Source organism: Somniosus microcephalus, chromosome 15 (genome assembly GCF_052327205.1).
Source record: "Somniosus microcephalus isolate GS21.2 chromosome 15, FLI_Smic_1.0, whole genome shotgun sequence".
NCBI classification, from domain to species: domain Eukaryota; kingdom Metazoa; phylum Chordata; class Chondrichthyes; order Squaliformes; family Somniosidae; genus Somniosus; species Somniosus microcephalus.
In genome coordinates this window covers 16,734,366-16,761,680 of record NC_141001.1, presented here as the reverse complement: position 1 = coordinate 16,761,680, position 27,315 = coordinate 16,734,366, and the positions used below count along the sequence as shown (strand labels likewise).

The following is a 27,315-nucleotide window of genomic DNA, read 5'->3' as shown; positions in this document are numbered from 1 at the left end:
GCACTACTTGTAGGGCGTAGTGATACGCAGTACCACTCCTGGCCATAGGGGTATAAATAGTACTGTGGGTACTGATCTCCCCTCAGTTCCCGCCTGTGGGCATGAAGTAAAGACCTACGTGCAGTCCCTACCTCCAATCAGTAAAGACCTGTTTGAGTTATACGTTTAAGTCTTTGTGTTAATTGTTCAATACAATACACATACTTAACACCGGCCACCACACATAAGCCCTAGCAAGGCTTTTCATTTTCACCCCTCCCAGATGGCCTTCGTGAAGCTCATTGAGCACTCTCTCCCTTAACTTGGGTGGAATTACCACTCGGGATCCACACATCAAGTTCCCCTGGCATACTGACAGCTGTTCTCTTCTGGATGAGAATGCTGGCAACAGTGAGTCGCCATGTGCTGGCCACCCCTTCACCATCAAATCATATCCCCGAGACAGTGTCGGGTCATTTCGGGACTCCTTCTCTATACCAGCGTTAGTTACTGGCAAGCATTCAATTATAGTCGAATGAAATATTTCGACAGGATCCACTGCTGGTGCTTCCTCCGCAGTAGGTAGTGGCAGGCGTGATAGCCCATCAGCGTTTCCATGCTGTTTCGTACCCTTACACTCGATATCATATTGGTGCGCCCCTAGAAAAAGGGACCATCTTTGTAGCCGTTGCGCAGTCATCACCGGAACGCCCTTCTTTGGGTTAAAGATGGAGACAAGTGGTTGGTGGTCAGTCAGCAAGGTGAACTTCTGCCCGTGCAGATAGTGGTTAAACTTTTTTACTCCCCACACTAGGCTGAGGGCCTCCCTGTCAATCTGGGCATAGTTACGCTCGGCTGAGGTTAGTGACCGAGACGCAAAGGCTACTGGCCTCTCCGAGCCGTCCGGGAATTTGTGCGACAGCACCGCTCCAATGCCATAGGGTGATGCATCACATGCCAGCCGAATTGGTAGTGCCGGGTTGAAATGAGCCAACACCTCTTTTGATGTGATCAATTCTTTGCACTTCTGGAAAGCTCGTTTACATTCGTTATTCCACTTCCATGGTACCCCCGTTTGCAGTAGGGTGTTCAGTGGGTGTGGAACTGTAGACAAATTCGGCAAGAACTTATGGTAGTAGTTCACCAACCCGAGGAACGACCTCAGTTGTGATACAGTCAAGTGCTGGAGCCTTGACTACTGCCTCAATCTTTTCAGGGGACTTATGTAACCCCTCTTCATCAATAACGTGGCCACAATACGAGATCTGCTTCTAGAAAAACTCGCATTTGTGGCGATTAGCTCGGAGCCCATAATCCTTCAATCTAGTGAGCACCTGCTCCAGGTTGGCGAGGTGATCACTGTCATTTTCGCCCGTGACCAGGATGTCGTCCAAATAACACTGGGTCCCTGGAATCCCTTGCAGGACTTGATCCATTGCCCTTTGCCAAATAGCCGGAGCTGATGCTACCCTGAACACCAGCCAGTTGTATTGGTAGAGACCTTTATGAGTGTTGATCGTGAAGTACTTTTTCGAGGCTTCTTCTACCTCCATTTGCAGGTACGCCTGGGCCAAATCAATCTTAGTGAAGCGTTTCCCTCCAGATAGCGAGGCGAAAATATCTTCAAACCGCGGAAGTGGATATTGTACAGTGTGAAGGATTGGGTTCACTGTCACCTTAAAGTCCCCACAGATGCGAACCTTCTTTGGTTCCCCAGGCGTATTACTCAACGACCTCTTCATTACAGGAACAATGGGTGTAGCCCACTCGCTCCAGTCCACTTCGGATAGCACTCCTGAACGTTCCAAACCTTCCAGTTCTGCTTCGACGGCTGGGTGGATCGCATAAGGTACCGGTCTGGCCTTAAAAAATTTTGGGCTTGCATTTTCCTCTATTTTGATCGTTGCTGTTATGCCTTTTAGTGTTCCGAGTCCCTCCTGGAACACTTCTTGTGCGTCAGTTAGCATTTTTGACAGTCGTCCCGGTGTGACGTCGTCATCCTTTTTGGCATCTACAGTCAGTGCTTGTATGGAATGCCAATCTAGCTCTATCTTTCGGATCCATTCACGCCCTAGTAGTGGCGGTCCTCCATCTGGCAATACATATATGTCCATTTTTGGTGTTTCCTTGCAGTTGTATATCACGTTCACCCTTATTTTTCCTTTGGGGTAGACTTTTTGCCCCGTGTACGTCTTCAAGACAATCTCTGTATCTCTCAAGGGTATATGTGAGAATAGCCGCTTGTAGTCCCTTTGGTTTATGACTGTTAGGGCTGATCCTGTGTCCAATTCCATTTTCACTTGGACTCCGCCTATCTTGAGCGTGACCCAGATAGTTTGGTGATCCTCCATTTTGATTACATGATGTAGTTTCAGACAACCCAGCTCCTTGCTTCCGGAGTCTGTATCACTTTTCTGTTCATCTGAACTACTCTCCGTCACCTTATGTACCTTTTTGTACTTCTCCTGTGGAGATTTCTTGCTGCTGGTTTTCTTTCCCGACCTGCAGACATTTGCTCTGTGTCCTACTTTTCCACACTTTCTGCACACTTGGTCCTTGAACCAACAGCCCTTGTGGTCGTGTGTTGTTTTGCCACAGCAATAACACTTCACTGCTCCATATGACATTTCATTTGTGCCATATTCTTGCGATCTCCGTTGTATCTCTGCAGCGCCCCATGTGGCTGCTTCGTGTGATACTGCCATGCTGAAAGCCTTGTCCAGCGTAAGATCCTTTTCTGATAGAAGCCGCTTCTGGGTTCCTTCACTTTGAAACCCACACACAAACTTGTCCCTTAAAGTATCTGCTAGTCCCGTTCCAAACTGGCAGTGTTTCGATAGTTTGCGCAGTTCCGTTAAATACTCAGCATTACTTTCGCGTTTATGCTGGTTCCTTTTGTGAAACTTAAATCTTTCGGCTATCAGCAGCAGTGTGGGATTTAAGTGGTCCTGTAGGATTGCCACTATGCTTTCAAAATCCTTTTCCACTGGCTTCTCTGGGGTTATTAGGTTTCGCAGTAAGCCGTACGTTTTTGCACCCATGGAATTGAACAATACCAGTGCTTTCCTAGCATCTGGCACTTCATTCGCCTTGCAGTACACTTCTACACGTTCTATACATGTTGCCCAATCTTCGACTTCATTGTCGACACCGCCACTCTTCTGCATCCTTGGGTGTGGTTAGGCTGGCTAAAAATGGCGTCTCCCGCGCTGTCCCTTCTTCTCCGCCGGCTCAAAATGGTGTCTCCCGTGCTTCTTTCCTCCCCCGCGGACGCTGCTCAGCCCTTGAAACCCCGGCCACGCTCTGTGCGTTTTCCCTTCTCTCATTGACGCCGCTCGGTCTTCAACCCCGGCTCTGCCCTGTGCGCTTCACCCTCTCTCTTACCCCATCGACGCTGCTCGGCCTTTTTGTGTGCCATCGATCGTCTCCAGCCGCTGCCATCCGGGAAGGGTCTGCGCCGTACCTGCTGCCAGCCCGCTGTACTGGATCGTCTCGACTGGGGAACCAAGCCCAGCTCTCCACAGCCTCCTCTGCGATGTTCAAGTCCTCTCCGGATGGTTGACGCCTGCACTGGTGGAATTGGCCTTCTTTTACAGAATTGCAGGTAGGTTCGAATCAACTCGTCGCCACTGTTGAATCCGGGAATGTTAAGGTATGGTATTCTTCAATAAATCGACAGAGACTGCAGAGGAACAATTAACAGGTGTTTACTGGATGCAGGTTACTCAAAAACTAATGTACAGATCCCTACTCAGGGTTTATATACTGGTGTGGTCACTGCCGGTACTACAGTATACAGGAGCTGTAAAAAGTAGTTCTCCCCTTAAAGGTACATACACTACACAGAGGTTGAGTGGTTTCTGCTTGTGCTGCAATGGAAGAAATCCAGCCTGCCTAGTCAGTGGTTGAACAACAAGAGGGAGTGGAGAGCTAAGAAGAACAAGAAACACTATCACTCGATTTCACACTCCTAGCCACCAGCTCAGATACTGACACTCCGGCCTGAGACCTTGGCCATCAGATGCAGCATGATGGTTGGATCCACAAGTGCGATAATGGACCTGCCCAGCCCTTCCACATTGGAAACGATGGGCTCCAAGCTCTGCCCAAAGCCCTGTGCAAGGCTGGAGCTGGACTCCTCCATGCTCCTTGACATTGCATTCAAGCTTTCTGACAGGCCTGCCAGTGCACCAAGCATTTCATTTTGCATACCCGTCAGCATTCTCCTGTAGGCCGTCCCATTGAGATCTTCATCTGAGTCCCATGCATCAGAATTTATGTGTGACCTCAACCTCCGGGGAGCTGGCACCTGAGCTACCCTTTCCCCCTGCCCTGGCTGCAGGTCACTCGTGCCCGGTGTCTCACCATGTGCAGATGCCGTGTCTAGCCTATCCTCTAAAGTACGTGGAGTGTCAGTATCTAAGCTGGTGGCTAGGAGTGTGAAATTGAGTGACAGTGTTTCTTGTTCTTAACTCTCCTCCCCCTCTTGTTGTTCGACCACTGGCTGGGCAGACTGGATTTCTTGGGTGTCTGAAATGAGAAAGGCACAAGGGTAGCTTTGTGTTGAGAGGAGGGAGGGAAAGCAAGAGGTGCATGCTTACACCATGTGCAGATTGTAAATCAGAACAGATTGTGGGATGAGGGTGAAGTGGGTTGTGATAAAGAGGATAACATATGAGGTTATCAGCATCTTGTATTCCTCAGCCCCATCGCTGGCCATGGGCTCAGCCATGCCCCTGCCAAGAATGACCAGCACCATCTCCTCAAAGGGGGTAAGGTGATGCAGGCGAGCATGTATTCCATCGGTTAAGGTCTACTGTTGTCGGTTATGCCCCACCTTTTCCTGCAAGAGAAAGGGAAGTGTGTCAGTGAGTGTAGCGTCATGTGTTTGGATGATGTGTCTGTCATGGTTGAATAGCTGACAGTGTGTTCAAGCTGTGAGATGTAGGTGTGAGGCTTGCAACAGTGGTATGTGCAGGTGATGTGAAGCTATGAATGTGAGGTATGAGCCATGTTTGGTAGAGATTGTTGGTAGGTGAGTGTTGGGGGGTGGTGCATTGAACAGTGTGTGAGGCTGGTGGTGCAGATGGTGGATAGGGCATTTCAAGATGAATTCATTGACCTTGACTACATGTGTGAGGTCATTAAACTTCTTCCTGCATTGAGTCCAGGTCCTCACGGCTATACTGCTGGCATTGACCTGTAAGGATTTCGCAATAATTTCAGAATTTCCTACAGTTCCGAAGATTGAATTTTGATTAAAGAATACCTAGGTAATATACCTTTAAAATCCAGGGATCAAAATGGCCGTCAGACCTCGTGGCAGAAGACAAAAGACATTGAAAAGGCAGCTTGCGTGTGTCTGTGAAAAAGGGGTAATCAAAGATGGCTGCCCGACCTCATGTCAGGACACAGACTGTGGACATATGAAAAGGGAAGATCAAAAATGGCTGATTAAACTGCCAATCAAAGGCAGTTCAGCGAGTTCCCCTTCCTGCAGAGACAATTGACAGAAACTGCTACTATGTTTACACAAAGGATTAACCACTTGAGACTGCGGTTTCAGTTTGACCACAGGACAATGACTTTTGTTTACACTAACTTCCAAAGCTGTTTACTCAGCAATTATAGAAAGACATGCTTTTTTTCAAACCAGGACAGCTCCATTCAAACTCAGTACAATGAATGGGAATACATTCACAAACCCATCACAATCAATGGGTAATTCATCCAAACCCATCACAGACAATGGGGACAGTTTGGATCCCTTTTGTTCAGCCCAGATGCACCTGGATCTGGGCGGGAAGGTTTCGGCCCCAAATGGGGTATAAGATAGCTTCTCAAGAAGCCATCTCTCTCCCTCTCTCTGCCACCTCGCCTCCGTGCTCTGCCTACAGAAGAACAGCTCAGAAGCCTGCCTAAAGGAGTGGAATACCAGCAGTTTACTTTTAAATACTGGGGTATTTTCTACTTCGGGGCAGTGAAGATCATAGACTGCAGGGGGCACGGAGCAGGCATTTTCATTGGTGAGCATACCTTTTCTGGCCCATTACAAGGCAACTTAGAATAGGTATAGTGGTGGGAATTAAGGGGAATTTTGTTAGAACTGTAATTTTAGTCGCTTTTCCCTCGTTGTGTCTGTTCTCTCCTCCCCTATTTAAGTAACAGTGTTGCACTAGCAGAGAAGTGCTGTAGTGAACACTGAGTTCTGTATTAAAAGTGCTGTATTTAAATAAAAGTGTTGCACTAAGCAGGGAAGTGCTGCAGTGAACATTAAGTGATTTGTAAGAAGTAAAGTGCTGTATTTGAGTAACAGTGTTGCGCTAAGCAGAAAGATGCTTCAGTGGACACTAAGCAGCTGTATTAAAGTGCAGTATTTAAGTAAAAGCCACTAAGCAGAGGTGCTGTAGTGAGCAAAGTGTACTGTATTAAAGGTGTGTTGCAATAGTTAAAGGTGCTGTATTTAAGTAAAGCCACTAAGCAAAAGAGTGCTGCAGTAAACGATAAGTGAACTGTGTTAAGCAAAAGTGCTGTACCAGACATAGGTGTGTTGTATCGATTATTTTTAAGTTGTTTCTTTCTTTTGTTTCAATAAATACTGGTCTGTTTTGCACCCGAACCATGAGTCACGTTTTTTTGTCTACATCGCTACTGAATAAGTCCGGCGGTCAGAACCAGGAATAGGGGAGCGCTTCAAAACCGCACGGGGGTCCCTGGAGCAGCTCAGAGGCTTCTGACTGGCCAGAGACAATAACCATAACCCCAACCCCGCTTGTTTAATTCCTACAGACCACATTGGCTATCTGGTCCCACTGGAGTCTTGTCTGTTGTCTGGAGTGCCTCCTGGCCCCCTGTGGGAAGAGGAGCTCTCTCCTGGAGTTGACCTCCTGGACCAACGCCTCCAGTGCTGCATCGGAGAACCTTGGAGCTCTTTCTCTGGCCTGTTAAGTCATTACTCAGTTTTCTATTTCTGACAGTAGCCTCCACAAGCACTTCCACCACCTGTTGCCAGCAGAAGGCATCTCACCTTTAAGAGGTGCAGACTGCCTTTAAGTTGTGCAGGCTAGCTTTAACTAGAGCTAGTCTCGCATGAAACTGGGCCCCCTGCTGAGCGTTCAGCCACTCAGCAGCGTGATCAGTGCTCGGTTGAAAGCTACAATCATGCAAAATAGCAGGCTTCATGAATTTTACGTGCTTCCTACAGTCCTCCAAACAAGCATGGGTTGCTATTACATAGCGATCCACGTGCCCGTTTTCAGGGGCTACCGAACTTCTAGGCCAATATGTTTTCGGTTGTGTTGGTTGAGGGATAAATGTTGGCCAGGACACCAAGCAAAATCCCTGCTCTTCTTCGGATAATGTAAAGTGATCTTTATGATCCACCTGAGAGGGCAGTCAGGATCTCAGTTTAACATCTCAACTGGAAGATGGCACCTCCAACAATTCAGCACTCCCTCAGTAGTGCACTGAAGTGTCGACCGAGATTATCTGCTCAAGTCTCTGGAGTTGGGCTTGAACACACAACTTTCCGACAGAGGCAAGAGTGATACTGCTGTGACAAGACTGCCACCTATTGGGGCAGTAATTCCTCCCCAAACGCGTGAGTACGGAAGGGGTACTCACGCGTCTGGCCGGAGGAAATGCCGGTTTTCAGCATGCACAGCGCATGCGCTGAAAACTGGCATTTCCTCTCCTCTAACCCAAGAGGTGAAGAGGCTAGCGCGTGCACTGTAGGGGGCAGCGCGTGCATCTTGGATTTCCTCTGTTTTGGGGGATTTGCGCATGTGTAAAGGCCTCCGGTCTTTATGCTTGTAAAAAAGCACACGTAAGTATTTATTTTTACAGGTAAGTGGTGTTTTAGTGCAATTTAGAATTTTTTTCCCACAGGTTTATTATTTTAAAGAACCTACAATAAGGTAAGTTTAGTTTTAGACCCTTTTTATTAAAAATGTATTTTTTTCAAAAAAAAAATTATTGTTTAAATTATTTTTTTAAACTTATTTATACTTAATTTAATGATTGGGATGTTTTTAAATTTTTATTTAAAGTTTAAATAGTGTTTTGGGCCCCCGTAGTTTTCATGAGTTTGACAGCTATTACTCTCAAACTCATGAATGAACCTTCCCCTCCCCTGATTGGTTGTACAGTGTTCACCTGATCCCAGCTGGCACATTGCACTAACTACGCCGCTGGATCAGGTAAGCACTGCGCGCTGACATCTGAACCGGGCCTGTGAAAGGAAATGCAAGCAGGCCCGGGCTTCAGATGTCAGCGCGCCGGGTGAGTGCGGATCGGGGGCTTGCACGCGCGGCAAGCCCCCAATCCTAATTTCAGGGCCATTATAAGTTACTTTTAGGATAACCATTCATCAGAAAGAACCAAAATAATTATAGTGTAAAAAAATATCAGTGTTATTTTTACAGTGAGTGTATTATATTGTATAATTTGTATTTGTAACATAAAGCTAATACTATTTTGTTCTGTTTCATTTTAAAAGATGTATGTGGAAAGCTATATACCAACGATGATGGAAGTTTCACCTCTGCAAATTACCCAGCTTTGTATCCTAATAATGCTAACTGCAAGTGGATGATTAGGTCACCTTCAGCAATGAAGGTATGGAATAGCTTAACAACATCCAGAGAATCTATAAATATTAGTTGATCTCGCATGGTATTGCACAATGGGAAAATAATTTTAACTTGTGCTGATAGCATAAAACGGGCAATATCGGATTGGCTGCCCATTATATACCTCATCCAATTTTCATTTCCATTGATTTCAAGTCCTGAGGGGTGATTTTAACTCTACCTGCCTAGGCTGTTAAAATCGGTCAGGTGACCTACCTGTTGCGTCTCACTCCGATCCCGCTGTCTGGAATTTTAACTTGCTCTTCTAAACATGTACAGACCAGGATACAATGACATTACCCAACTGTAATTTTAACTGGTGGCCAGAGCAGGGAATTCATTGTGGCTTTCCGCTTGGTTAAAATTTAGACAGGGTCCGGGGCCAGAAGAAACCCAAACGGGTAAGTTTTTTTTAGCTTATTTTACTTTCCTTGTAGGCCCAGAGAGTACTCCTCGCCCGGGCTCCCCCCACCTTCCTGAATGCGAGACCCTCCTGAAATCCCCTCCTTGCGACTTAGCTGGGTGCTAGCGAATGTTTCTTCAGTCCTGGCCAGTGACTTCCTGAAAAAATTCTGCCCTTGCCTGACGACCAGCTGTCACTTCCCACCTGTTTCAGGCAGGCAGCTGACTGGGGCATGCCGATGAGGCCAGGGAGTTAAAGTCGCTCGGGACTCACACTGCCGAGGTTAGGGAGGGATTTGACACTCACCTTCTCCCCTACTTCCCAATTTCCTCTATGGGCTTTGGAGTAGGGCTATCATCTCACAACCTTCTGACTCAAAGAAATCCTTGCACTGAAGTTTGCAGGGCATTGAACAGTCAGTGTGGGAGAGCACTTTTTTCTTTACACCTCTACATTTGATGTACGAGGATAAACGTAAAGAATTAAATAGTGTATTATTCTGAAAGGCAAAAAATGCCTGAAGATTGTTGCCAAACTGATCATTTGTAGTTATTTATTTATTAACAGCTGATAAACCTCAAGTTCTACCTTTAATGTCCTATTAATTCATACCCCTAAATTTCTCTGCTCTTCCATGGCAAAAGTCTATTTACATTCAGCGTATAATGACTGCTGTTATTTTATTACCAAAATGGATCACCTCACACTTACTGACATTGAATTCCACTTTTTATCCCATTCCACTGTCTTATCAATATTTATTTGCAGCTGCCTTTGATTTTATAAAGAACGAACTATACCCACTATTGTGGTGTGATATACACAGCGCTTTTCTTGCCATTCTTCCTATACACACCTGGAATTGCACCACTGCCAGATTTTTAAACGCTCCTCCCTCCCACCCCCTACCCACAGTGAGAGCTTCTCAGGTGCAGATATGCATTCCTTATGGGCATTCTCTTGCATGCCATTATTGTGGTGAAGGATGAGAAGCAACCCAAGATGAAACAAGGGAGAGTCAGGCAGCATTTAAACAGGATTCATCCCATCATATATCAGCTCCTCCATAGAACATACAGACAACACAGGGCATATGAAGACTTAATGAAGGAAATGTGTATAAGAAGAGTGTGCTTCACCTAAGAGGCAATAGGACAGCTCTGTCACCTTTTGCACGAGGAACTGCAGTCATGCTCACTGGGGGAATGGCTGGTCTAATGCAGCAATCAGGTCCTGAAAGCTCTGAGAGACATCAGCATGCATCAGAGCTGCAGCCTGTATTTTCATGGAGATGGAGGCACTGACTGGTCTCTGGCCGCTTTCTAGGTGGGTGTCTGATGCAGATTCCAATGAAGCAGCCCCACACCCTTTGGTGTCTGCAACAAAGAAAAAGCTTTCCCGATGTTGCCTCAAATAAAAATTGTAGATTCAAGCGTCACATCTGTCAGTTGCTTCCCATTCTTGGAAACTAACCTCAGTGTTGGCATGTAGATATGATTTTCCATGACTATCCTTCTGTTCAGGCGAGTTCCCATGAGCTCTGGGTCCCATGACACCAAAGCCGTGTGCAACCTTGTTTTTAGGCTCCCCGGGATAGGGGGTACATCCGCACCTAATCCCATAAGAACATAAGAAGTAAGAGCAGGAGTAGGCCATATGGCCCCTCAAGCCTGCTCTGCCATTCAATAAGATTATGACTGACCATCGACCTCAACTCCGCTTTCCCGCCCGATCTCCATATCCCCTGATTCCCCTAGAGTCCAAAAATCTATTTACACTCGGTCCCTTCACCTAGGTCATTAATACAAATTATAAATAGCTGTGGTACCCTACTAGTTACAGCCTGCCAATCTGAAAGTGACCCATTTATCCCAACTCTCTGTTTTCTGTTAGTTAGCCAATCCTATATTCACATTACCTCCAACACCATGAGCTGTTATCTTGTGCAGCAACCTTTTATGTTGCACCTTATCAAATGCCTTTTGAAAATCCAAATATACTACATGCACTGGTTCCCCTTTATCTACCCTGCTAGTTACATCCTCAAAAAACTCTAATAAATTTGTCAAACACGATTTCCCTTTCATAAAACCATGTTGACTCTGCCTAATCATGTTATGATTTTCAAAGTGACTTGATACCACTTCCTTAACAATGGATTCCAGCATTTACCCGACGACTGATGTCAGGCTAACTGACCTGTAGTTCCCTGCCTTCTCTCTCCCTCCTTTCTTGAATAGCGGTGTTACATTTGTGACCTTCCAATCCCCTGGGACCATTCCAGAATCTAGGGAATTTTAGAAGATCAAAACCAATGCATCCACTATCTCTTCAGCCACCTCTTTTGGAACCCTAGGACGTAGGCTGTCAGGTCCAGGGGATTTGTCGGCTTTTAGTCTCATTAGTTTCTCTAGTACTTTTTCACTACTTATATTAATTACGTTAAGTTCCCCACTATTTCACCGCTTACACCACTTCCATCGGCAGCGAGTTCCACGTCCTCACCACTCGCTGCGTAAAGAAGTTTTTCCTCACATCCCCCCTGTATCTCTTGCCCAAAACCTTAAGGGGTCGATTTTAACTCAGCCGTGAGGCAGGCTTTGAGGCGTGCGGGGGGGTTAAAATCGCAAAAACTGGGGGTCGGGACCCCCCCCCACCTGGTTCCCGACCCCGAGCCATTTTAACCCAGGCGCGTCTGATGGTCCCGAATCAGTCCCGCCTCCAACAGGCGGGACTGGTCTTTAAGGCCCTTAATCAGCAATAATTGGCCTTTATAATGCCATTTTAACAGGCCCTTGCATTTTTAACCCTTTTCCCACGTAAAACACACCTGGTGGGGATCACGCCTGTGAAACCTGGCATGAACACTATTGGCTTGCTGACTATCAGCTGCAGGTCAACCATTAAAGAGGAGATTTGATCAGTCATCATTTGCAAGTGGCAGGACTTTGTTGTTTCAGGTCTGGGGCAACTTTTATCAGGCTTAACAACACCTGTGGAAGGTTGGAGCCTCACACACATCTCCAGTGTGACCTCCTGGGAAACCCCTCTCGCCACCCTCACTCAGCGCTTCCTTAAAGTGAGGCATATACCAGAAGCATGGGAGCCATTTATTTCCTTCCCTTTTGGGCATTAGATGAGCTCGAACACCAGCGCGGCACCAGCAGAACCAGGAACAAAAGCAGCAGCAACAGGAGCGCCAGGCTGCTGCTCACCCACCTGAAGCTGCACAGGCCAGAAGGGGCCAGCGCTTGGAAGTGGCTTGAGAGCACCTTGCTGCACATCAGGGGGCCATGGGGACCCATATCTGCCCTGGCAGTCCTACTCAGAAGGACTTCCATGAAGGTTTGGTTTCTCTGTTCAATAGATGCCCATCGCTCCTCAAGAGATGTCATTCTATTATGAACACTCACCGTGTTTTCCATACCCTGGCGACTTCGCTCCCCCATGGAGGTTGCCATCCTTTCCATGGTGATGCGTTCATGCGCCAATAACTCCACAAAGGCTCTGCTCATGTTCGCTATGGACTCCTCCATTCGCTCCACACTCACATCGACCCTGGAGACAAAACCTGTCAGAGACTCCTGCATCTGTTCCTGGAGTTCCAGCCCCGCTGATCTTATGGATGGACCCAGAGGCAGAGGGTCGACATGCAGCTGAGCCGAGCTGGCAGAGTCCTGCGCCCTCCGACTAGCACTCTCCACTGCTGTCCCTGTCTCCACAATCTGCTGATGCTCACTTGTGAGCTGTGATACACCAGGTGACAACACTACTCTATATCCCAAAGGTCCCACCGAGGTGCGAGTGTCTGCACTGGTGCTGGGTGCGCTGAATTCTGCTGACACTGCACCCTCAGATGTTGCAGATTCCTCTGAGGAGTCTGGAAGCTCAGGCTCTTCCTCCTGGACAGTGGGGACGGGGACTCTCGATGGTCCTGTGGGGGAGTGAAGGAAAGAGTTAGAGATGTGAGGTCAAGGTTACATGCACATTGCATATTGCAGATGATCATTAGTCCACCTGTTATAGCTTCAGAATCATTATCAGTGACTCATGCAATGTCAATGAGAGAGATGGAAAACTATTCTGTCACCAGCTTGCTGTGATGCACCCATCTGTCCGTCCCCCACTTGCGCCTCATCCTCCAGTCCTACGATCTCCAGGACCGCCTCCTCCCAGGGGGTGAGGTGGGCTACTGATGGTGGCCCTCCTCCTGTCCTCGCTCGTTCTGTTTTATTGTGAGCTCTCTTTTCCTGCAATGAGGGAGACAAGTGGAGTTTGAGTGAGAATGAAGGAGTGAGTGTAGAGAATCCATAGCATAGCTGCTTAGAAGGAGACAAAGATGGAGTGAGGTGGCAAGACCAAGGGCTCTGCCTGTGTGTTGTCAGTTGTTTTCATAGCATCAGAGTGATAGGGAGTGTGAGGGCTGCATAGTCGAATAGTTAGGTGAATGTGAGCATAGAGAGAGAGGGAATGGGTAAGGGTGCATGGATGTCAGTGTCAAGTGGGATGCAGAGGAAAAGATTGCTAAAGCTGAGTGCTGGTGAGGAAAGGCAATGGAGATCAGATTGAGAGTGATGGGAACTTCATACTCACTTTTCCAGTGTTCTGAAGGTCATGAAATTTCTTCATGCACTGTATCCAGGTTCTGCAGGTAGCCGATAAGGAGTTGACCTCCTCTGCCACTTGCAGCCACGCAGCCTTTGTCTGCTGGGGAGGCATCTTCCTCCCTGATGAAGGGAAGAGCACCTCCTTGTGAGCTCTTGCTCCCTCCACTAAAGCCTGCAGGGCAACGTCGTCGAAACGGGGTGCAGACCTCGGTCTTTCTCTTTGCATTCTGCTTCCAGCTCAGTGTATCAGCAAATGCCAAAAGGTTGGCAGCCTGCAGAAGAAGCAAGGCTTGTTGCAGACCCTAAATGCAGCAGCAATAATGACGTCATATTATGCGACTTTCTGACTGGAAATACTCATTTGCTAAGATTCCCACACGTTGGAAATCAATTGGCCAATTGAGTTAAAATTGCATCAATCTCACACACCCATTTAGATTCGTGGTGGAAACACCAAACACCAAATTCAGGGAACCCGACAATTCCCTGCACCTGATTTAAAATCGAGCCCTAAATCTGTGTCCCCTAGTCCTTGTACCACCAACTAGTGGAACAGCCTTTCCCCATCTAGCCTATGCAATCCCGTCATAATCTTGTACACCTCTATCAAATCACCCCTCAACCTCCTGTGCTCTAATGAAAACAAATCCAGCTTCTCCAACCTGTCCTTGTAGCTAAGATGCCCCATCCCTGGAACTATTGTGGTAAATCTCTTCTGCACCCTCTCAAGTGACTCCACATCCTTCCTAAAGTGTGGTGACCAGAACTGGACACAATACTCCAGTTGTAGCCTAACCAGCGCTTCATAAAGCTTCAGCATAACTTCTCTACTTTTGTACTCAATACCTCTACTTATGAATGTAAGAAGTCACACAACACCAGGTTATAGTCCAACAGCTTTATTTGAAATCACAAGCTTTCGGAGCGCTGCTCCTTCTTCAGGTGAAGTGGAGAAATGCATAAAGACACAGCTTATATAGTCAGAGAATCATGTCAGATGTTTACAGGTAACCTTTCCAACTGCTTGTTCTTTGATGTAATGTTTCCCTGACTGACCTGTTTGGACACCATTCACACCTTTGACTGCTGTGATTATCTCTCTGCCGAGGTGTGATAAATGGCAGTTGGAAAGGTTACCTGTAAACATCTGACATGATTCTCTGACTATATAAGCTGTGTCTTTATGCATTTCTCCACTTCACCTGAAGAAGGAGCAGCGCTCCGAAAGCTTGTGATTTCAAATAAAGCTGTTGGACTATAACCTGGTGTTGTGTGACTTCTTACATTTGTCCACCCCAGTCCAACTCCGGCATCTCCACACCATGTCTACTTATGAAGCCCAAGATCCCATATGCTTTGTTAACCACTCTCTCAATATGTCCTGCCACCTTCAGGGACCTATGCACATTAACTCCCAGGTCCCTCTGGTCCTGCACATTCTTTAAAACTGTGCCATTAAGTGTATATTGCCTCTCCCTGTTCCTTCTACCAAAATGCATCACCTCACACTTCTCTGTATTAAATTCTATCTGCCACTTGTCTGCCCATTCTGCTAGCCTTTCTATGTCCTGTTGCAGTCAATTGATAGCATCATCACTGTTTGCCACACCCCCAAGTTTGGTGTCATCGGCAAATTTAGAAATTCTACTCTGTATTCCAATATCCAGGTCATTTTTATATAGATTAAAAAAAACATTGGCCCCAGCACTGACCCTTGGGGAACACCACTGTCTACCATCCTCCAGTCTGAAAAACAGCCATTTACCACAACTCGCTGTTTTCTGCCCTTAAGCCAATTCCTTATCCAGGCTGTCAATGACCCTTATATTCCATTAGCGTCAATTTTGTTAACCAGACTTCTATGTACTATTTTGTCAAATGCCTTCCGAAAATCCATGTAGACAACATCCATTGTATTCCCTTCATCAATCCTCCCTGTTACTTCATCAAAAAATTTAATTAGATTAGTCAAACACGATCTTCCTTTTACAAATCTGTGTTGGCTCTCCTTAATTAGCTTAAACCTCTCCAAATGCCTGTTAATTTTTTCCTTGATTACTGTTTCTAAAACTTTACCCACCACTGATGTTAAACTGACTGGCCTGTAATTACTAGGATTGTCCTTACACCCATTCTTGAACAATGGTGTCACATTTGCCACTTTCCAATCCTTAGGTACCTCCCCTGCACTAGGGAAGATTGGAAAATTATGGCAAGCCCTTCCGCTATCTACTCCCCCAATTCCCTTAGCAATCTGGGATGCAAGCCATCTGGACCAGGCAACTTATCCACTCTAAACATACCCAGCCTTTCTAGTACATCCTGTCTATCAATTTTCACCCCTTCCATGGCTTCTACCTTTCCCACTTCTACCAATGTTTTGTCAGCATCCACCTCCTTAGTAAACACTGATACAAAGTATTCATTGCGTATTCTAGCATTACCCTGCACCTCAAAGCATATATTACCTTCTTTGTCTCTAATAGGCCCCACCCCGCCTCATACTACCTGCGTACTGTTCACATGCCGGTAGAAGATTTACTGTTCTGGTGTACTCTGCTGGAATGATGTACTGAGCTGTTCTGGTGTTCTCTGCTGGAATGTTGTACTGAACTGTTCTGGTGTTCTCTGCTGGAAAGATGTACTGAACTGTTCTGGTGTACTCTGCTGGAATGTTGTGCTGAACTGTTCTGGTGTACTCTGCTGGAATGATGTACTGAAATGTTCTTGTGTACTCTGCAGGAATGTTGTACTGAGCTGTTCTGGTGTTCTCTGCTGGAATGATGTACTGAACCGTTCTGGTGTTCTCTGCTGGAATGATGTACTGAACTGTTCTGGTGTATTCTGCTGGAATGTTGTACTGAGCTGTTCTGGTGTTCTCTGCTGGAATGTTGTACTGAGCTGTTCTGGTGTACTCTGCTGGAATGATGTACTGAACTGATCTGGTGTTCTCTGCTGGAATGTTGTACTGAGCTGTTCAGGTGTACTCTGCTGGAATGATGTACTGAACTGTTCTGGTGTACTCTGCTGGAATGCTGTACTGAACTGTTCTGGTGTATTCTGCTGGAATGTTGCACTGAACTGATCTGGTGTACTCTGCTGGAATGTTGTACTGAGCTGTTCTGGCGCACTCTGCTGGAGTGATGCACTGAACTTTTCTGGTGTACTCTGCTGGAATGTTGTACTGAACTGTTCTGGTGTACTCTGCTGGAATGTTGTACTGAGCTGTTCTGGTGTTCTCTGCTGGAATGATGTACTGAACTGTTCTGGTGTACTCTGCTGGAATGATGTACTGAACTGTTCTGGTGTTCTCTGTTGGAATGTTGTACTGAGCTGTTCTGGTGTATTCTGCTGGAATGATGTACTGAACTGTTCTGGTGTATTCTGCTGGAATGTTGTACTGAGCTGTTCTGGTGTTCTCTGCTGGAATGATGTACTGAACTGTTCTGGTGTACACTGCTGGAATGTTGTACTGAGCTGTTCTAGTGTATTCTGCTGGAATGATGTACTGAACTGTTCTGGTGTATTCTCCTGAAATGATGTACTGAACTGTTCTGGTGTTCTCTGCTGGAATGTTGTACTGAGCTGTTTTGGTGTGTTCTGCTGGAATGTTGTACTGAGCTGTTCTAGTGTATTCTGCTGGAATGATGTACTGAACTGTTCTGGTGTATTCTCCTGAAATGATGTACTGAACTGTTCTGGTGTTCTCTGCTGGAATGTTGTACTGAGCTGTTCTGGTGTTCTCTGCTGGAATGTTGTACTGAACTGTTCTGGTGTATTCTGCTGGAATGTTGTACTGAACTGTTCTGGTGTTCTCTGCTGGAATGTTGTACTGAGATGTTCTGGTGTATTCTGCTGGAATGTTGTACTGAACTGTTCTGATGTTCTCTGCTGGAATGTTGTACTGAGCTGTTCTGGTGTATTCTGCTGGAATGTTGTACTGAACTGTTCTGATGTTCTCTGTTGGAATGTTGTACTGAGCTGTTCTGGTATATTCTGCTGGAATGTTGCACTGAACTGTTCTGGTGTTCTCTGCTGGAATGTTGTACTGAGCTGTTCTGGTGTATTCTGCTGGAATGCTGTACTGAACTGTTCTGGTGTTCTCTGCTGGAATGTTGTACTGAGCTGTTCTGGTGTATTCTGCTGGAATGTTGTACTGAGCTGTTCTGGTGAACTCTGCTGGAATGTTGTACTGAACCATTCTGGTGTACTCTGCTGGAATGATGTACTGAACTGTTCTGGTGTACTCTGCTGGAATGTTGTACTGAGCTGTTATGGTGTTCTCTGCTGGAAAGATGTACTGAACTGTTCTGGTGGACTCTGCTGGAATGATGTACTGAACTGTTCTGGTGTTCTCTGCTGGAATGTTGTACTGAGCTGTTCTGGTGTTCTCTGCTGAAATGATATACTGAACTGTTCTGGTGTTCTCTGCTGGAATGTTGTACTGAGCTGTTCTGGTGTTCTCTGCTGGAATGATGTACTGAACTGTTCTGGTGTACACTGCTGGAATGTTGTACTGAGCTGTTCTGGTGTTCTCTGCTGGAATTATGTACTGAACTGTTCTGGTGTACTCTGCTGGAATGTTGTACTGAACTGTTCTGGTGTATTCTTCTGGAATGTTGTACTGAACTGTTCTGGTGTATTCTGCTGGAATGTTGTACTGAGCTGCTCTGGTGTTCTCTGCTGGAATGATGTACTGAACTGTTCTGGTGTTCTCTGCTGGAATGTTGTACTGAGCTGTTCTGGTGTTCTCTGCTGGAATGATGTAGTGAACTGTTCTGGTGTTCTCTGCTGGAATGTTGTACTGAGATGTTCTGGTGTTTTCTGCTGGAATGATGTACTGAACTGTTCTGGTGTTCTCTGCTGGAATGTTGTACTGAGCTGTTCTCGTGTACTCTGCTGGAATGATGCACTGAACTGTTCTGGTGTTCTCTGCTGGAATGTTGTACTGAGCTGTTCTGGTGTACTCTGCTGGAATGATGCACTGAACTGTTCTGGTGTACTCTGCTGGAATGATGTAATGAACTGTTCTGGTGTATTCTGCTGGAATGTTGTACTGAGCTGTTCTGGAGAACTCTGCTGGAATGATGTACTGAACTGTTCTGGTGTTCTCTGCTGGAATGTTGTACTGAACTGTTCTGGTGTATTCTGCTGGAATGTTGTAAAGAGCTGTTCTGGTGTTCTCTGCTGGAATGTTGTACTGAGCTGTTCTGGTGTACTCTGCTGGAATGATGTACTGAACTGTTCTGGTTTTCTCTGCTGGAATGTTGTACTGAGCTGTTCAGGTGTACTCTGCTGGAATGATGTACTGAACTGTTCTGGTGTACTCTGCTGGAATGCTGTACTGAACTGTTCTGGTGTATTCTGCTGGAATGTTGTACTGAACTGATCTGGTGTACTCTGCTGGAATGTTGTACTGAGCTGTTCTGGCGCACTCTGCTGGAGTGATGCACTGAACTGTTCTGGTGTACTCTGCTGGAATGTTGTACTGAACTGTTCTGGTGTACTCTGCTGGAATGTTGTACTGAGCTGTTCTGGTGTTCTCTGCTGGAATGATGTACTGAACTGTTCTGGTGTACTCTGCTGGAATGATGTACTGAACTGTTCTGGTGTTCTCCGTTGGAATGTTGTACTGAGCTGTCCTGGAGTATTCTGCTGGAATGATGTACCGAACTGTTCTGGTGTATTCTGCTGGAATGATGTACTGAACTGATCTGGTGTTTTCTGCTGGAATGTTGTACTAAGCTGTTCAGGTGTACTCTGCTGGAATGATGTACTGAACTGTTCTGGTGTACTCTGCTGGAATGCTGTACTGAACTGTTCTGGTGTATTCTGCTGGAATGTTGTACTGAACTGATCTGGTGTACTCTGCTGGAATGTTGTACTGAGCTGTTCTGGCGCACTCTGCTGGAGTGATGCACTGAACTTTTCTGGTGTACTCTGCTGGAATGTTGTACTGAACTGTTCTGGTGTACTCTGCTGGAATGTTGTACTGAGCTGTTCTGGTGTTCTCTGCTGGAATGATGTACTGAACTGTTCTGGTGTACTCTGCTGGAATGATGTACTGAACTGTTCTGGTGTTCTCTGTTGGAATGTTGAACTGAGCTGTTCTGGTGTATTCTGCTGGAATGATATACTGATCTGTTCTGGTGTATTCTGCTGGAATGTTGTACTGAGCTGTTCTGGTGTTCTCTGCTGGAATGATGTACTGAACTGTTCTGGTGTACTCTGCTGGAATGATGTACTGAACTGTTCTGGTGTTCTCTGTTGGAATGTTGTACTGAGCTGTTCTGGTGTATTCTGCTGGAATGATGTACTGAACTGTTCTGGTGTATTCTGCTGGAATGTTGTACTGAGCTGTTCTAGTGTATTCTGCTGGAATGATGTACTGAACTGTTCTGGTGTATTCTCCTGAAATGATGTACTGAACTGTTCTGGTGTTCTCTGCTGGAATGTTGTACTGAGCTGTTTTGGTGTGTTCTGCTGGAATGTTGTACTGAGCTGTTCTAGTGTATTCTGCTGGAATGATGTACTGAACTGTTCTGGTGTATTCTCCTGAAATGATGTACTGAACTGTTCTGGTGTTCTCTGCTGGAATGTTGTACTGAGCTGTTCTGGTGTTCTCTGCTGGAATGTTGTACTGAACTGTTCTGGTGTATTCTGCTGGAATGTTGTACTGAACTGTTCTGGTGTTCTCTGCTGGAATGTTGTACTGAGATGTTCTGGTGTATTCTGCTGGAATGTTGTACTGAACTGTTCTGATGTTCTCTGCTGGAATGTTGTACTGAGCTGTTCTGGTGTATTCTGCTGGAATGTTGTACTGAACTGTTCTGATGTTCTCTGTTGGAATGTTGTACTGAGCTGTTCTGGTATATTCTGCTGGAATGTTGCACTGAACTGTTCTGGTGTTCTCTGCTGGAATGTTGTACTGAGCTGTTCTGGTGTATTCTGCTGGAATGCTGTACTGAACTGTTCTGGTGTTCTCTGCTGGAATGTTATACTGAGCTGTTCTCATGTATTCTGCTGGAATGTTGTACTGAGCTGTTCTGGTGTTCTCTGCTGGAATGATGTACTGAACTGTTCTGGTGTACTCTGCTGGAATGATGTACTGAACTGTTCTGGTGTACTCTGCTGGAATGTTGTACTGAGCTGTTCTGGTGTATTCTGCTGGAATGTTGTACTGAGCTGTTCTGGTGAACTCTGCTGGAATGTTGTACTGAACCATTCTGGTGTACTCTGCTGGAATGGTGTACTGAACTGTTCTGGTGTACTCTGCTGGAATGCTGCACTGAGCTGTTATGGTGTTCTCTGCTGGAAAGATGTACTGAACTGTTCTGGTGTACTCTGCTGGATTGATGTACTGAACTGTTCTGGTGTTCTCTGCTGGAATGTTGTACTGAGCTGTTCTGGTGTTCTCTGCTGGAATGGTATACTGAACTGTTCTGGTGTTCTCTGCTGGAATGTTGTACTGAGCTGTTCTGGTGTTCTCTGCTGGAATGATGCACTGAACTGTTCTGGTGTACACTGCTGGAATGTTGTACTGAGCTGTTCTGGTGTTCTCTGCTGGAATTATGTACTGAACTGTTCTGGTGTACTCTGCTGGAATGTTGTACTGAACTGTTCTGGTGTATTCTTCTGGAATGCTGTACTGAACTGTTCTGGTGTATTCTGCTGGAATGTTGTACTGAGCTGTTCTGGTGTTCTCTGCTGGAATGATGTACTGAACTGTTCTGGTGTTCTCTGCTGGAATGTTGTACTGAGCTGTTCTGGTGTTCTCTGCTGGAATGATGTAGTGAACTGTTCTGGTGTTCTCTGCTGGAATGTTGTACTGAGATGGTCTGGTGTTCTCTGCTGGAATGATGTACTGAACTGTTCTGGTGTTCTCTGCTGGAATGTTGTACTGAGCTGTTCTCGTGTACTCTGCTGGAATGATGCACTGAACTGTTCTGGAGTTCTCTGCTGGAATGTTGTACTGAGCTGTTCTGGTGTACTCTGCTGGAATGATGCACTGAACTGTTCTGGTGTACTCTGCTGGAATGATGTACTGAACTGTTCTGGTGTATTCTGCTGGAAAGTTGTACTGAGCTGTTCTGGAGAACTCTGCTGGAATGATGTACTCAACTGTTCTGGTGTTCTCTGCTGGAATGTTGTACTGAACTGTTCTGGTGTATTCTGCTGGAATGTTGTACTGAGCTGTTCTGGTGTTCTCTGCTGGAATGTTGTACTGAGCTGTTCTGGTGTACTCTGCTGGAATGATGTACTGAACTGTTCTGGTTTTCTCTGCTGGAATGTTGTACTGAGCTGTTCAGGTGTACTCTGCTGGAATGATGTACTGAACTGTTCTGGTGTACTCTGCTGGAATGCTGTACTGAACTGTTCTGGTGTATTCTGCTGGAATGTTGTACTGAACTGATCTGGTGTACTCTGCTGGAATGTTGTACTGAGCTGTTCTGGAGCACTCTGCTGGAGTGATGCACTGTACTGTTCTGGTGTACTCTGCTGGAATGTTGTACTGAACTGTTCTGGTGTACTCTGCTGGAATGTTGTACTGAGCTGTTCTGGTGTTCTCTGCTGGAATGATGTACTGAACTGTTCTGGTGTACTCTGCTGGAATGATGTACTGAACTGTTCTGGTGTTCCCTGTTGGAATGTTGTACTGAGCTGTCCTGGTGTATTCTGCTGGAATGATGTACCGAACTGTTCTGGTGTTCTCTGCTGGAATGTTGTACTGAGCTGTTCTAGTGTATTCTGCTGGAATGATGTACTGAACTGTTCTGGTGTATTCTCCTGAAATGATGTACTGAACTGTTCTGGTGTTCTCTGCTGGAATGTTGTGCTGAGCTGTTCTGGTGTATTCTGCTGGAATGTACTGAGCTGTTCTGATGTTCTCTGCTGGAATGTTGTACTGAGCTGTTCTGGTGTATTCTACTGGAATGTTGTACTGAACTGTTCCGGTGTATTCTGCTGGAATGTTGTACTGAACTGTTCTGGTGTTCTCAGCTGGAATGTTGTACTGAGCTGTTCTGGTGCATTCTGCTGGAATGTTGTACTGAACTGTTCTGGTGTATTCTGCTGGAATATTGTACTGAGCTGTTCTGGTGTTCTCTGCTGGAATGATGTACGGAACTGTCCTGGTGTTCTCTGCTGGAATGTTGTACTGAGCTGTTCTGGTGTTCTCTGCTGGAATGATGCAGTGAACTGTTCTGGTGTTCTCTGCTGGAATGCTGTACTGAGCTGTTCTGGTGTTCTCTGCTGGAATGATGTACTGAACTGTTCTGGTGTTCTCTGCTGGAATGATGCACTGAACTGTTCTGGTGTACTCTGCTGGAATGATGTACTGAACTGTTCTGGTGCATTCTGCTGGAAAGTTGTATTGAGCTGTTCTGGTGAACTCTGCTGGAATGATGTACTGAACTGTTCTGGTGTTCTCTGCTGGAATGATGTACTGAACTGTTCTGGTGTATTCTGCTGGAATGATGTACTGAACTGTTCTGGTGTTCTCTGCTGGAATGTTGTACTGAACTGTTCTGGTTTATTCTGCTGGAATGATGTACTGAACTGTTCTGGTGTATTCTGCTGGAATGTTGTACTGAGCTGTTCTGGTGTATTCTGCTGGAATGTTGGACTGAGCTGTTCTGATGTATTCTGCTGGAATGTTGTACTGAGCTGTTCTGGTGTACTCTGCTGGAATGTTGTACTGAGCTGTTCTGGTGTATTCTGCTGGAATGATGTACTGAACTGTTCTGGTGTATTCTGCTGGAATGAGGTACTGAACTGTTCTGGTGTTCTCTGCTCGAATGTTGTACTGAGCTGTTCTGGTGTATTCTGCTGGAATGTTGTACTGAGTTGTTCTGGTGTATTCTGCTGGAATGATGTACTGAACTGTTCTGGTGTTCTCTGCTGGAATGTTGTACTGAACTGTTCTGGTGTATTCTGCTGGAATGATGGACTGAACTGTTCTTGTGTTCTCTGCTGGAATGTTGTACTGAGCTGTTCTGGTGTACGCTGCTGGAATGTTGTACTGAGCTGCTCTGGTGTACTCTGCTGGAATGATGTACTGAACTGTTCTGGTGTTCTCTGCTGGAATGTTGTACTGAGCTGTTCTTTTGTTCTCTGCTGGAATGATGCACTGAACTGTTCTGGTGTCTTCTGCTGGAATGTTGTACTGAGCTGCCCTGGTGTTCTCTGCTGGAATGTTGTACTGAGCTGTTCTGGTGTATTCTGCTGGAATGTTGTATTGAACGTTTCTGGTGTTCTCTGCTGGAATGTTGTACTGAGCTGTTCTGGTGTATTCTGTTGGAAAGTTGTACTGAGCTGTTCTGGTGTATTCTGCTGGAATGTTGTACTGAAATGTTCTGGTATTCTCTGCTGGAATGTTGTACTGAGCTGTTCTGATGTATTCTGCTGGAATGTTATACTGAACTGTTCTGGTGTATTCTGCTGGAATGTTGTACTGAACTGTTCTGGTGTTCTCAGCTGGAATGTTGTACTGAGCTGTTCTGGTGCATTCTGCTGGAATGTTGTACTGAACTGTTCTGGTGTATTCTGCTGGAATATTGTACTGAGCTGTTCTGGTGTTCTCTGCTGGAATGATGTACGGAACTGTCCTGGTGTTCTCTGCTGGAATGTTGTACTGAGCTGTTCTGGTGTTCTCTGCTGGAATGATGCAGTGAACTGTTCTGGTGTTCTCTGCTGGAATGCTGTACTGAGCTGTTCTGGTGTTCTCTGCTGGAATGATGTACTGAACTGTTCTGGTGTTCTCTGCTGGAATGATGCACTGAACTGTTCTGGTGTACTCTGCTGGAATGATGTACTGAACTGTTCTGGTGCATTCTGCTGGAAAGTTGTATTGAGCTGTTCTGGTGAACTCTGCTGGAATGATGTACTGAACTGTTCTGGTGTTCTCTGCTGGAATGATGTACTGAACTGTTCTGGTGTATTCTGCTGGAATGATGTACTGAACTGTTCTGGTGTTCTCTGCTGGAATGTTGTACTGAGCTGTTCTGGTGTGTTCTGCTGGAATGTTGTACTGAGCTGTTCTAGTGTATACTGCTGGAATGATGTACTGAACTGTTCTGGTGTATTCTCCTGAAATGATGTACTGAACTGTTCTGGTGTACTCTGCTGGAATGTTGTACTGAGCTGTTCTGGTGTTCTCTGCTGGAATGTTGTACTGAACTGTTCTGGTGTATTCTCCTGAAATGATGTACTGAACTGTTCTGGTGTTCTCTGCTGGAATGTTGTACTGAGCTGTTCTGGTGTATTCTGCTGGAATGTTGTACTGAGCTGTTCTGGTGTATTCTGCTGGAATGATGTACTGAACTGTTCTGGTGTTCTCTGTTGGAATGTTGTACTGAGCTGTTCTCGTGTTCTCTGCCGGAATGATGTACTGAACTGTTCTGTTGTCTTCTGCTGAAATGTTATACTGAGCTGTCCTGGTGTTCTCTGCTGGAATGTTGTACTGAGCTGTTCTGGTGTATTCTGCTGGAATGTTGAACTGAACTGTTCTGGTGTTCTCTGCGGGAATGTTGTACTGAGCTGTTCTGGTGTATTCTGCTGGAATGTTGTACTGAACTGTTCTGGTGTTTTCTGCTGGAATGTTGTACTGGGCTGTTCTGGTGTATTCTGCTGGAATGTTGTACTGAACTGTTCTGGTGTTCTCTGCTGGAATGTTGTGCTGAGCTGTTCTGGTGTATTCTGCTGGAATGTTGTACTGAACTGTTCTGATGTTCTCTGCTGGCATGTTGAACTGAGCTGTTCTGGTGTATTTGCTGGAATGTTGTACTGAACTGTTCTGGTGTTCTCTGCTGGAATGTTGTACTGAGCTGTTCTGGTGTATTCTGCTGGAATGATGTACTGAGCTGTTCTGGTGTATTCTGCTGGAATGTTGTACTGAGCTGTTCTGGTGTATTCTGAAGGAATGTTGTACTGAACTGTTCTGGTGTTCTCTGCTGGAATGTTGTACTGAGCTGTTCTGGTGTATTCTGCTGGAATGATGTACTGAGCTGTTCTGCTGTATTCTGCTGGAATGTTGTACTGAGCTGATCTGATGTATTCTGCTGGAATGTTCTACTGAACTGTTCTGGTGTATTCTGCTGGAATGTTGTACTGATCTGTTCTGGTGTTCTCTGCTGGAATGTTGTACTGAGCTGTTCTGGTGTATTCTGCTGGAATGTTGTGCTGAACTGTTCTAGTGTATTCTGCTGGAATGTTATACTGAACTGTTCTGGTGTATTCTGCTGGAATGTTGTACTGAACTGTTCTGGTGTTCTCTGCTGGATTGTTGTACTGAGCTGTTCTGGTGTATTCTGCTGGAATGTTGTACTGAGGTGTTCTGGTGCATTCTGCTGGAATGTTGTACTGAACTGTTCTGGTGTTCTCTGCTGGAATGTTGTACTGAGCTGTTCTGATGTATTCTGCTGGAATGATGTACTGAGCTGTTCTGGTGTATTCTGCTGGAATGTTGTAATGAGATGTTCTGGTGTATTCTGCTGGAATGTTGTACTGAGCTGTTCTGGTGTATTCTGCTGGAATGTTGTACTGAACTGTTCTGGTGTTACTCTGCTGGAATGTTGTACTGAGCTGTTCTGGTGTATTCTGCTGGAATGATGTACTGAGCTGTTCTGGTGTATTCTGCTGGAATGTTGTAATGAGCTGTTCTGGTGTATTCTGCTGGAATGTTGTACTGAACTGTTCTGGTGTACTCTGCTGGAATGTTGTACTGAGTTGTTCTGGTGTATTCTGCTGGAATGTTGTACTGAACTGTTCTGGTGTTGTCTGCTGGAATGTTGTGCTGAGCTGTTCTGGTGTATTCTGCTGGAATGTACTGAGCTGTTCTGATGTTCTCTGCTGGAATGTTGTACTGAGCTGTTCTGGTGTATTCTACTGGAATGTTGTACTGAACTGTTCCGGTGTTCTCTGCAGGAATGTTGTACTGAGCTGTTCTGGTGTATTCTGCTGGAATGATGTACTGAGCTGTTCTGGTGTATTCTGCTGGAATGTTGTACTGAGCTGTTCTGGTGTATTCTGCTGGAATGTTGTACTGAACTGTTCTGGTGTACTCTGCTGGAATGTTGTGCTGAGCTGTACTGGTGTATTCTGCTGGAATGTTGTACTGAGCTGTTCTGGTGTATTCTGCTGGAATGTTGTACTGAGCTGTTCTGGTGTATTCTGCTGGAATGTTGTACTGAGCTGTTCTGATGTATTCTGCTGGAATGTTATACTGAACTGTTCTGGTGTATTCTGCTGGAATGTTGTACTGAACTGTTCTGGTGTTCTCAGCTGGAATGTTGTACTGAGCTGTTCTGGTGCATTCTGCTGGAATGTTGTACTGAACTGTTCTGGTGTATTCTGCTGGAATATTGTACTGAGCTGTTCTGGTGTTCTCTGCTGGAATGATGTACTGAACTGTCCTGGTGTTCTCTGCTGGAATGTTGTACTGAGCTGTTCTGGTGTTCTCTGCTGGAATGATGCAGTGAACTGTTCTGGTGTTCTCTGCTGGAATGCTGTACTGAGCTGTTCTGGTGTTCTCTGCTGGAATGATGTGCTGAACTGTTCTGGTGTTCTCTGCTGGAATGTTGTACTGAGCTGTTCTGGTGTTCTCTGCTGGAATGATGTACTGAAATGTTCTGGTGTTCTCTGCTGGAATGATGCACTGAACTGTTCTGGTGTACTCTGCTGGAATGATGTACTGAAC

General features: G+C 45.8%; 1 protein-coding gene across 1 annotated transcript in view; it reads left to right on the top strand.

Annotated features, from left to right (window-relative positions):
* The window catches only part of LOC147106562 (embryonic protein UVS.2-like), a 238,845-nt gene that overhangs the window by 87,778 nt on the left and 123,752 nt on the right, over positions 1-27,315 (top strand). Inside the window, exon 2 of the mRNA XM_086007515.1 lies at positions 8,477-8,595. Within this exon, the coding sequence (XP_085863641.1) occupies positions 8,477-8,595 (119 nt within the window). The remainder of the gene's footprint in view (positions 1-8,476; positions 8,596-27,315) is intronic.